Genomic DNA, 12912 nt, shown 5'->3' with positions numbered 1-12912 from the left:
GGCTGTCTGGAGTCATTCATTCCAGTTGTGTTGCTAAAGGTTTTAAAAGTTTCTCCGTCCAGAAACGTTCAAGTAAAACTTCCCGACCCCAGTTCCCTGTTTATCTGTAATCAGTTCGGACTTTCTCGTGGAAATGTGGAGCAGATAATAAAGGCATGAGCTCGATGTTGTGGAAAAACAGAGTAAATGTCTCAGACTCTGCGTCTCTGCACCGTGTCCAGATGCTGATAGGGAAAGTCAAGTCTTTCACTCTGAGCCAGTGAAGGTTCTGGACAAAGAAAGACCAAAAAACACAAATCTATTGAGAAGCTATTAGTCCAAATGGGTTGAATCCCCCCCCGCCTCTCTTTGTGTATCCCTGCCTCTCCATGTATAAACGTGCAGGCTGGTGAGTCTCCTTTCCCTGGAGATGGCTCCAATCTGAGTCTGAGTCTGCACCCCCCAGGCAGGAAACCCATCCCATGGACAGAAGTAGTTGTGTGTTTGTCTGTCTGTGTGTGTGTGTTTGTGCATATTATGCCACAGCACTGCCAGCCTGCACGAAATATGTCCTGGACATTTTGACCCCCCCGTCAAAGAGGTCATGTTTTCCCTTCTGTCCGTTTGTTTGTTTGTCCGTCGGCAAGATTACACAAAATAAACTCCAGGGTTTTTCAGGAATCTTGATGGAGGGATGCGTCGTGTGTCAGGGAAGAATCCATTATATTATTGTGGTTTGGATGCGGATCAGGGGACAGATCCTGGATGTTTTTCATCGTTTTCAACATTTCTCCAGGGAAAAATTCTCGGTTCTTGATGGAAAAAACCACACAATTAGGGACGGATATCTATGAGTGTGTGAAATATTGAATATGAGGAAGCTGTGGGTTGAAGTATGCGCTCTACTGAGAGCTGGTCTGATTCTTGTATATATTTTATATTGTTGGGTAACACATGAAAACAACAAAAACCACGGTATTATTTTCATCAATTGAAATTTTACAAAAGTTTAATATATATGGATATTTTGCTTATGTTTTGTGAATGTATGACATAATGGTTTGCTGCTTATCAAGTGTAGAACATTTTAAAACCACAACCTTCACTCAGAATTAAAAAAAATTTTTTTTAAGTTTAAATCAGAAATAGTTACTTGACATTTATTGTGAAAATCCTCGATATCAACTGATATGAAAAGTCTTATCTTGATCACATTCTTGAGAATTTGACCCATAAGCCTTTGGAACATGTGACAAATATCTTTAGACATTTATACACACATGGGGATTTTTAAAAACTAATATTTGAATATTTAGTTTGAAGTTAAAACATCTGTGCGTAAAACATTCATATTTATCGAGTTCCTGAAGTTTGCATTTGTACGGAGCCCCCCAGGGGACATGGGAAAAAAAAAATGATGGGTGAAAAAAAAAAAAAGGACGGACTTGTATCTCGAGATCTCGAGAAAGTCCGTCCTTTTTTTTTTTTTTCACGCATCATTTTTTTCCCCCCATGTCCCCTGGGGGGCTCCGTAGATTTGTAATTTTACATGTTCACAATTTGCTTGGTGCTGAAGTTTGGATTTGAACCCGAACTTGTGAGCAGCCAATGTTGACACAATTGATTGTAAGCATTTATAAATCTTATTTTCCACTTATAGATCATGGGTTTGTTCCCGTTTTGACCATTTCCTCTCGGTATTGTGAGTGCCGATCGACTCTGTCAATAACGATTACACCAAAGCTGTGTTTTCTCATAAACGTGCATGGTATTCGTGCCCCCCCCCCCCCTGTCCACACTCTTGTCACCAGTATTGATTTCGTCCGATACTGTATCACCCGTCCCCGGCCGGAGGCATTAACGCCCACTTACGATGCCACAAAATGTTGCCTTAATGGCTTTTCTGTGAAATCCGTGCCCGAGGAGCTGGTCTACAGGTTCGCTCGAGGACACAGAACAAGCCGCTCGTTTTCATAAGTGTTTCCTTTTATGTCAAATGGATGTTGTTCCAAGAAGAGTGTGAACCGAGTGAGGAGGAGGCGTTTTGTTTGAGGTCAAAACGTAGTTCTAACTTTTCAGTGACGTCTTTGTCCTTTTGTCTGCAGCTTATTCCTCCTCCTCCTCCTCCTCCTCCTCCTCCTCCTCCTCCTCCTCCTCCTCCTCCTCCTCCTCCTCCTCCTCCTCTTCTCTCCGTGTGCCCTCCATCCTTTCACCACCTATCTTCCTCTCTGTTATGTTGCACACTGGCGTCTCTTTCTCTCTTGTTTATTCCTTTATTTTCACTCCTTTTGATATTTCCTCTCTGTCAAAATGAAATGGCTTCTGAGAATGGCCGCGGCGGAGGAGCTGATGACAATGACCCCCCCCCCGTCATTCACATGTTATATAACAGCCTGAGAGGTGACAAACAGCACAGGGAGGAGTGGAATTTGCCAGAGTCGCTTTTGAGTTGCTCTTTTATCTCGGTTATCCTTGAAGATTGATTTCATGTGAATGGATTTAACTCTTTATATTGAATTGAATGTGGTTGATTTATGAAAATGGAACCTTTTATTCACATAGATTCGTTTATTTTGTGACCTTTCAAATTATCCTGGTGGTTAACTTTGTGTTTTTCGTTTTAATTTCAATTTATTCAACCTCATTTCTGTCGCTGCAATAAAGATTAGACATTTCGACTGACGTGAAGTTGCCTGGTTGCCACACACACATCTGAAGACTCCTCAAACTGGAGTGTTTCCAATTTTACCTCCAAGTGAGTCATTCGTCACTGGTTTCCTCGACAGGTCACCAGCTGTGTGCAGGATCGAGAGGAGCTCAACCTGATTCATCCTGCCAAGAAGCTCCTGCTGTCTGTCCCTGGACGCGTGTGTCTCCGTGTGTCTCATCGGCCGTCTCACACCGCCGGCGCCAGCCAAGCCGGACCTGATCTGAACTCCTGTCTTAATCCCCGGTGCTGTCGTCCTTCTCAGCCACCTCGGTTTGTAGCTCTTTTTTTTAAAACCTCATGATGCTCATGTTTTTGTATAGACTTTTTGTAGATCCCTCAAGGGGCAGCTAATCACAATTAGGGTTGCAAAATTCCGGGAATATTCAAAGTTGGAAACTTTCCATGGGAATTAACGGGAATTAACGGGAATAAACGGGAATATACGGGAATTAACAGGAATAAACTGGAAATGTTGTGGGTCATTTATACTAACTGTATTTACCTTGTCATATACAGACATAAATATAAACATTTTGTTTTGTCATAGGCTGATTTGAGCCCTGAGGAAACTTTGACTATATGCTTCTGCATCGTTGTGTCATTCTTAACATAGGTCTTTGCACCGTATTTTCAAATGTATACAGCCTTTCCTTCTACATTTTCCCCAATAATATCATTGAAACTTACCTGACTAGTCCTGCACACTACAGCAGGCCTCAGTAGCCCTGTTGTAGAGTGAAGGATGCTGGGAATTATCTGTGCATGTGATGGAAGAATGCACAGTGGAGGGTTGAAATTCAACGTGCAGCGTGTGCTGCATTCCATACATCTTTAAAATAGAGTTTTGAATGATGTTTTTATTGCTCAGCGTTTAATTTGCGTATTTTTATTTTTTTTTAAATTCCCAAAATTCCCGAGCTTAACTTCCCATGGAAAGTTTCCGCCCCTTTGAAACCCTAATAACAATCAATTTATTTCCAGGTTGTATCGCTCGTGTGGCCAGAGGACGTCGGTGTGCTCCCTGCTGACCGGGGCCCTCCTGGAGGCCACAGCCGCCCTCGGGGCCCGCTCCGCCCTGCCCCCCCCTCCGCCTCAGGGTCCCACCAGCCACGGCGTGCTGAAAGGTGAGCGTGCACACGGAAACGTTTTGTCTATTTGTGCGTGTGAGTTTGTGCAACCTCTGTAACACCGAATCAGACTGATGTGATGTCAAAATCGAAGGGTTGGAAATGTTGCCGTTTAAGTTTTGAAACTTCTGTTGTTCATTATTGCTTCTAATGTAAAGTATAAAACTGGGTTCACACAGAATCAGCAGTTCTTTATTCAACCATTGGAGCTTGATAGTTAAGTGGATGACTGCAGGGACTTTGGGCAGCGGGTCTGGATCTGTTTGATTCTGAGAGGAAAAGCTTCTCACTGTTCCCATGTGACCCGCTGCTCCTCTCTTTCTCTTCCTCTCTGAGCTTTTCCCACACGGCTCCTCATCCACGGCCACTTTGGGTCGGGAGGAGCACGTTTGTTGTTGATCCCAGTGGTTGCCCTTCTACTTTCTGTATTTTCCCTTTCTTTCTCTCTCTCTCTCTCTCTCTCTCTCTCTCTCTCTCTCTCTCTCTCTCTCTCTCTCTCTCTCTCTCTCTCTCTCTCTCTCTCTCTCTCTGTCTCTGTCTCTGTCTCTGTCTCTGTCTCTCTCTCTCTCTCTCTCTCTCTCTCTCTCTCTCTCTTTCTTCTGCTGCCCTTTCTCTCTCCTCGGTACCACCAATCCTCTCTCTTTCCACTCTCGTTCTCTCCGGTTCAAACTCCCATATATATACAGATACACAAAGTTCAAGTGGTGCAAAGAAGGAGAAGAAAGCCCTGCTGACATCACAGCCTCCACACACACACACACACACACACACACACACACACACACACACACACACACACACACACACACACACACACACACACACATACACACACACACAGCTTTTGATTCGATTTAATTCCTTCAAAATCCTAAAGGACACATTAAAAGATCAATAGATAAACATATTTCATTATGGGGATCAGAAAACTCTCATCACGATTATAATGTAGTATGTCACCTCTCCTTTCTCTCTACCCCCGACTCTTTCTCCTCCCCCCCCTCCTTCTCTCTCTCTCTCACTCTCTCTCGCTCTCTACATGACTTCATTGTCCAACCAGTCGGCTTGTCGGTCAGTGGCTCAGCTGGTTACTGTCCGTGCACCGTCTCTGATGATGAACGATGTCACATATGACTCAAACGTAAGCTGATCCTGACATTAATTTCCAGTGGCACTCGGCCAGGGGACAGAATGTCTCCTGCAGAATCAGGACACACACACGCTCATACACACACATACACACACACAATCATGCACGCATAAACTCACACAAAACGTTAATTTCTATATTTTTTCATCATGAATCAGGGTAATTACAAATTTTCAGAGGCAAAACACACAAACACACACACACAAACACATACACACTAACACAAACACACAGTACATAACTTCAACATGACAGCGTGTTCTGTTTTAATGGGTGTGACAGGAAACAAAATAGAGCCAGACACGCGCACACATAGCAGCTTAGAAGTCTTGGCAAGACTAGGGTTTCATACAAACACACACACACACACACACACACACACACACACACACACACACACACACACACACACACATACAGACAACATGAGAGACCTTTTCTGTCTCTCTAACCTAGAGCCAAAACTACCAAGTTACCAAACATTTCGGATGAGCGATGTTTTTGATCTTTGCCTCTCACACACACACACACATGCATGCAAAAACACACACACACACACACACACACACACACACACACACACACACACACACACACACACACACACACACACAATCACAGTGCAGCTGTGCCATTTTGACATTTAGTTTATCAGAAAGCAATATCTCTCTCTCCAGGGATGATGATGCCCCTGCAACAGAAGCACGAAGCCTAGCTTTTTTTTAAAAGGTTGTGATTCACTCACTAAACTAAAGCAATACAGCACAGTGCTGATGAAAAGAGTCTCACTAGAGGGTGACTGATTAAAACCATCGACGACTCCGACTTAACAAGGTTCTCAAAGACATTGTTTGCAACGTTAATGTTTTATCAGATGTCATAAAAGATATTGAGTTTCCTGATGCTTTGAGAAGGTCTGAGTTACGTTTTGAATTTGGAGAGTTAGTGTGGTTATCGCCTTCTTGCCATTTACGGTATTCTTCATCTCTTCAGGGTTTCAGAGCAACAACCTGCTCTTGTCGTAATCTTTCGGGCTTCAGGGTAAAAAGGGCTCACTCTGATTGTAAACTGTGTAATTTGATTGCAAATCGCAAGGCTTTATAATGTAGCAGAGCATAACACTAACCTGCCATTACTCTCTTGACAAATAGAGTCTCTGTGCAAAACTGTTTGCACAACCTTCACTGAAAAGAAAAGGAAAATTTGCTGCATTGATGGGGTTTGAAATCGACTCACAGCTAGACACACAGTGTGGCACCTTTATTTGTTGAAGAGTTCCCATTTTTCTGGAAATCAATTTTTTTGTTAACCTCTCTTGTGAGAGGGTCATCTGTTTGTTACATCTCCTCTGTTCTTTTATGCTTGAAATTGAAATTGCTGCTGTTTTGCAATGGACTGAGAGAAGAGTGAAACCTACTTGTCGCTTGCTCTAGTTCTTTTATTAAGATCTCCTCTGCATAATGTATCTTAAATCTCAGAGTCAGTTCTTCTTCCAACCCAATATTCTAACTAACAATCTGCAATTTTTTTTATTATTTAAAAACTGCATTCATTTTAAGTTGAATTGGCTCAGTGTCTGCTTTAATGTAACAAATATCTGGACACCCAGGTTTTGATATCAGAAGTTATTGGCTGGGCCGCTTGAATTTTTAATACCATGTATACATGACTGTTATCAGCATAGAAATGATAATTATACTATAATTAATTATAATTTCGAAAGCTGTGTGCTTCGAAACCAGACTGGAAAACATTAAAAATACTAAAATTGTTCGTAGAAGATACCAATTGAATTAAAATGCATTAAAAGCATGGCAGAATTTATCAGACACATTTATCAGAGCAGATCCTACATTTGAAAAAATTGCTTATTAAACGAATATTATATGTTAATGGATTTGATCTTGATGATTGTTCAGTGGATGGAGAGGATCAAAAAGGCATGAATGAGGTAATGGATGATGAAATGAGGAAAACATCCCAAATTTGTCTTTATTCTTCTTGCAACTCTCGTGTGTTTGGAGAATAATTGCTGTTATCAGCGTGGCCGATCAGGAATTGATCTTTTAAACAGTTTACTGGCAGGAAAACTGGAAGTAACTTGACGAGTGGCCGTGTCCCAAATGCTTTCAAGGATTACCGTTATAATCGCCTGGCCAGCCCCGGTGCATTCTGAGAGTTTTAGTGTGAGTTTAGCAGTGGAATGTTTATCTAGAACATCTCCACGTTCACTTTAATGACCTGAACGTGAACGTTAGATGGAGGAGTGAGTTTCAGTGGTAAACAGCGTTGCAGCTGAATCCAATACAATTGAGGTATAAAGGAACCTCTTCTTCAAAAGTAATAAAACAACAGAAAAATCATAACCTGCCTCCATACTGCTCGTGTGGAGGCAACCATCCCTTTAAAAGCTAATGTCTTTCTGTAACATCGTCATAAATCATCCGGTGTCAGTAGGAGGTCAGGAGGAATGTTGTAAGGAATGATATTCTACAGGTGGAGGTGGCACATGTGTGGGTCAGTGTGTGAGCCTCTGCTAACCTACTGACACCTATGAATGTGTGTGTTGAATGTCAAGTGTCTGAGACAAGGGACAGGTCAAGGTGGCGTGTGTAAGTCTGCCGCTTTAAAGAAGTGTGGCGGTACTTAGAACTGGAGAAACCATAAATCATCGCTTAATATGATGACGTAGTTTTTCTTTTTTGGAACGTGTTTACACTGATTCCATGTCAGCTCAAAAACCGCTTGATGCTAAAATAGCACATTTCACTCGAGCACAATATAAATGCACCTTTGAGTTTTTCTTCTCTATTTTTTGATATTTCATCGATCAAATATTCAATCAATTAATCCGAAAATTTTGATCAGTAGATCAATCGAGAGGAAAATAAGTATTTGCTGCTGTAGAAGAATCAATGATGTCTTAATTATGTTATTTAACATTCTTGTTCGCAGAAATGGGCCAGAACTGAAAGGTGCAATAAATAAGGTGAAATAAAATAGGGATAGTAAATAGTGTATCATACTATAATAATAATAATAATAATAATATAGATTATTGAGGTTTGTGGATAAGGTGGATGTGTTATGCTGGCGTTCATTATTTCATTTCACTCTCTTCACTAAAAAACACTGATATCTTCTGTGGTTTTAACATTTCCTGAAGATTATTTCCTGAAAAGCTAAATTTACCGTAAATCTGAAAAAAAAATCTCATTCATCGACTACCTTCCTTCCAGTAATGGTGTTTCTTTTCTTTTCTTCCTTCAGTCTTTCTTTTAAAGTCTTCCTCTTCGTTGTCATTGTGCATTGTGTTGCCCGGCAGCGTTTAAGACCCACTGACAGGAGATGTGGTTTGTGAACGGAAGTCACAGGGATTTCAAGCACACGTATTGTTAACATGGACTGTAACGGTTAAAAATACTCTTACTCTGCATCCTGACTTCTTACATGATAGCAAATGATATTTTATTTACCCAAAACGACGAATTTACTACATTTATCCAGTATTTGAGTTTGTATTTTTTTATCCTTTACTGTTATTACTCATTTCTGTACTTTATATCTATGAGTGCATGATGTATGACTGTGTGTGTGTTTGTGCAGTGGGATTGTCTAACTGGTCCAACTCTAGTGCATGGCTGTGAACTATGTACAGTGTCAGTGAAGGGTGAGAGAGAGACAGAGAGAGAGAGAGAGAGAGAGAGAGAGAGAGAGAGAGAGAGAGAGAAAGGGAGAGAGAGACTGTGTGTGAGACAGAGAAATGGTGAGAGAGCAAGGACGGACATTTCGCTGATGAGCCAAAGAAGAGGAGCCAGGTGAGCGAGAGAGAGAGGAAAAGACAAAGTGCCGGTTGGAGAGAGTTCAAGCCAGAAATGGAGTAAGGGAGAGGGACATAGAGCAGACAGCCATAGAGAGAGAGGGAGAGAGAGAGAGAGAGAAACAGAGAGAGAGAGAGAGAGAGAGAGAGAGAGAGAGACAGCAGCTGCAGGAGAGAGGAGACTGGCGGCTCAAGTGTGGACGGGTGCAGCTCGCTCAGCCCGGCACTGAACTGTCAGTGTGGGAGGCGGAGCGGCCGGCTGTGGATCCAGCAACATGAAGCCCTCGAACAGAACGGACTCCAAGCTGAGCAGTGAGTAGAAGCAAGAGGAGTTTCACTGTGGAGCTGCGTCCACACGGGAATGAGGGACATGGAACTGTAACTTACGACTGGTTTCAATGGTCTGAAATACGTCTGTGTGTGCACAAGTGTCTTATTTGATATGCTAATAAGAAGCCTGTTGTTATGCATATCAGAATTCAATGGGGCTTAATTAATGAATAAATTAAGAAAATCCAAACCATGTGAATATTATGTCTTTTAATATGATATTCCCATCGTTTGTGCATTTGGTTGATTGCATATTTTTGATTATTATCATCTTAACAAAGTGCAGGGTCCGTTCCTGTGTGATATGAGGTGACCCTTTGCCGTCTTGTGTTTTGCTGCGTGGTTGTTGCCACATGCAGGCGCAGTGGTTTCAGGTTTTATGCTTCGTAACTGTCTTGGCAGGAGTTGTCGTTGGCTTTTGGGATTTGACTTGTGCCTCCGCAGAACACTTGCTTGCAGATATAAGTTCCGCTGAAGTTTCCCTCATCAATTTTGTTTTGGAAATCTGCAATAAGCTCCTATCTGTGGCTCTGTTTTGTTTTAAATTTAAGAATCATCTGGACTCCCACGCTCTTTCTTGTATTTTGTTTCCTCTTACATTTGTGTTAATTGGAAACACTTTCTTCACAGCGTTTACCTCTTACCGATATCAAACTGCAGGGGGCAGTAGCAAAAACCGTGATTTCATATGAAAAAAAGTTCATGTTTATGGGAAAATGTGACTGATGGTGCAGTTTGAAACCTGCTTGTGATGAAGTGTCGTGCACTGTGACCCCCTTGATACCACAAATCTGTCTGTGTGACAGTGAAGAATTTCAGGTTCTCTGGGGAAGTTCACATCCAGTTGACCCTGAGTGTATGTTTAGACTCTGAGGACTCTGTGGTGCACCTGATGGTCAAATACTAAACCACTGAAAATACCCATGTGCTGCATCCGACTTGTCACTCTGGAGATATTTAGTTTCTTTTTTGCAAAGTGAAAGTAGAAAGTGAATCTGCCTCATTCCCAGATGCACTTTGACCTGTGACCTGTAATCGTTACTCACAATGGATTTAATCATTTGACATATTTGATGCTTTAATTTCATCTTTAATTTGATGACAAGGAAGATTGTCGCTCTGAATTTGTCTTTACTCTGATTTTTGTCGTATTTCTACGCTCTGACAAAGACACATCAGAAGAACATGAGGATTATATTTATTTATTTTATGTCTTCACTGGTTATCTGTGTGTGTAACAGATTCAATCTCTGATCCGAGAGGAAAAACTCCCTGTGATAAGAGGGGAAAATGTTTATTTCTTCTTTTGGTGCTGCTGTTGTCTACGTTGTCCTATCTGCTCCGTTTATGTTTTACACTCTTGGTTTGTTTACATGTACTTTTCTATGTACTTTCCTTTGGCAGCATCGGATGTTATGCTGCTATTTGCCACAGAACAAAAACCAAGGGACTGTTGCTAAGCTAAAGGGAAACTGTCTGATGCTGCAGTTTGGATTCTGATGACATTTTAAAAATTTCCACAGTTTTTGTTTTTCACAGATTTCAAAACTAGACAAAATATTGAGTTTTATCGATTGAAGCATAGAGTGATGCTAACATGCAACACTGCTCAACAGACAGATATGAATACTGAGGTGGAGGGAAGTTTAATACACATTTTTGGACACAGCAGGCAACTCTTGATTTATTTTGAATATTCAATTGGTCTAAAGCCACAGTTTATGAACAGTCCTTCAAGTTAAGCCGCACCTGTTCAGCTGCCCTCCATAGTTGTTGTTGTCGTCGGCTGGAAACGTGCCTGTGAACGCCGTGCATGCGTGTGTGTGTGTGTGTGTGTGTGTGTGCACTCAGAGAGACAGCAGGTCTGTGTTCAAGGTTCCTCTCCTATAGCTGGACTTAATAACTGTGCAGGAAGCCGTGTTTGACCCTGAGCTGGTTATTGGCTGTTTGCTCAGAGTGATTCAACCAAGGCAGATATGTGACTGAACAAGACTCCCCTCGGTTCACTTTGTTTTTTTTATATAGAAATAACACAGGAGGATATGTGATAATGGTTGATGTGGTTATCATGGCTGCAGTAAGGAAAGATACTAGAATCAGAGGTTTGGCAAAAAGGCACCTTACAAATAACCAGACGATGACATTAATCATCTGATGTATTATCTTTAACGCCATTTTTCAATTTCAATATGCGTTGGCATGAAATTCACTTGTTGCCAAAGTACAAGTATGATATTAAAGACAGTTAAAGAATCAATTGAACAACAGTTAATTGGATGAAATAATGGAATGGATCAACAAAATAAGACGTACTGTATATATATAAATATATGAATCACTAGAATTGCACGAAAGTATTTCTGGATCTGCTGCATGATCCAGAACCACACACATTTGATCCTCTCTGACCCACAACACTTCCTTCTAGCAAGTTTCATGGTCATCTGTCCAGTAGTCTTTGTGTAATCCTGTTTAAAAAACATAAAACAATCAAATAAATAAATAAACGTGTGAAATTACATACTTGTCTGAAGTCAACATGCAGCAGCTTTAAACCTCTCGAGCCTTGACACTGTTAGATTAGACATCACACATGAACTACTAATTTGCTGTATATTTCAAACCAGGTAGTGTACACTACACACACATACACACATACACAGACACACACACACACATGCATGCACACACGCACACGCACACACACGTTTCCTGGCTCTGGTTAAAAAGGATGTTCAGCCAATCTGCTCCAAACACACATGCAGACATGAACACAAACACACATACACACACACACACATGCATACACGCACACAGACACACACACCACAGGATATTTGTGTTCAGCATCATGCATTACAGATGAGTAGACCCTTGCATAAGGAAACCACAGGGACCTCACGCTCAATTAGTCCAGGTTCATGTTCTCTCAGTGTCGCAGCGGGGGGGGGGGGGCTGCATGTTCAATGTGTTTCAGACCGGTGTTTGTAATCTGAAAGAGATCGGGGGGGTGGTGGGTGTGATTATATTAAATACACTTATCACAATCACCGCAATCCAAGATCTCATCCCTTCCAGTAATCACCCTGCGTGTTTATTTATCAGATTTCCGTTGTCACTGTTGATGTTGTGTGTTTTGTGTGAAGCTCTGCAGGATGAAGTCAGGACTACTGTGTACAATTTCTAAATTCATATTTGTTAACCAATTCTTCTGACACAAAACAGTGTATGATGGCAACTGTCTTGATGTTGTGAGTAATATAATTCGAAAAGGATTTAAAAATATGTAAAATATAATCTGCCGGACGTTTAGCTCAGTTCTTTTTGATGGACGTTCTTTTCTCTTTTCTCCGCTGAAGGCACATTTGCGTTTAATCAAATTGAGAATCTCTTAAGGCGCTGGTTGGAGCTTTGTCTGCCCATCTGTGTCTCCCAGTGTGAAAAAGATGAATACATGAATGACTGAGTCCTCTGCATGATCAGGAAATTCATGCGATTAATTTGAGGGTGTCTCCATTTCCACTTCAAAAGGGAAGCTTGTAAAAATCTGTTCAGGAGTAGAGATGAGGACACAGAGTTTGGAGCTTAAGATTTAACATAACCCACAGGTATATTTTCTTTTTTGGGTCAGTTCAACCTACTAAGAATGACTAATTTCCTCTGTAGCAAATTCAATATAAATCATAATAATATATATTAAGGCAGCTCTATTATAATGATTACTGTACTGTATGAACATAACCTACGTGGTATGACATGTAGGTGGTCACACATTTCCTCATCCCCCCCCCCACAT

At 41.3% G+C, this 12912-nt stretch overlaps 1 protein-coding gene across 1 annotated transcript in view; it reads left to right on the top strand.

The window, feature by feature from the left end:
• Window positions 1-12912, top strand: part of plce1 (phospholipase C, epsilon 1) — a gene marked incomplete in the record, with an annotated part of 69674 nt that overhangs the window by 26868 nt on the left and 29894 nt on the right. Inside the window, 2 exon segments of the mRNA XM_061094397.1 lie at window positions 2766-2959; window positions 3671-3813. Of these exon segments, the coding sequence (XP_060950380.1) occupies window positions 2766-2959; window positions 3671-3813 (337 nt within the window).

Source organism: Limanda limanda, chromosome 21 (genome assembly GCF_963576545.1).
Source record: "Limanda limanda chromosome 21, fLimLim1.1, whole genome shotgun sequence".
Taxonomy (NCBI): domain Eukaryota; kingdom Metazoa; phylum Chordata; class Actinopteri; order Pleuronectiformes; family Pleuronectidae; genus Limanda; species Limanda limanda.
The sequence above is the reverse complement of the archived record's forward strand: the minus strand, read 5'-3'. Positions and strand labels throughout refer to the sequence as shown.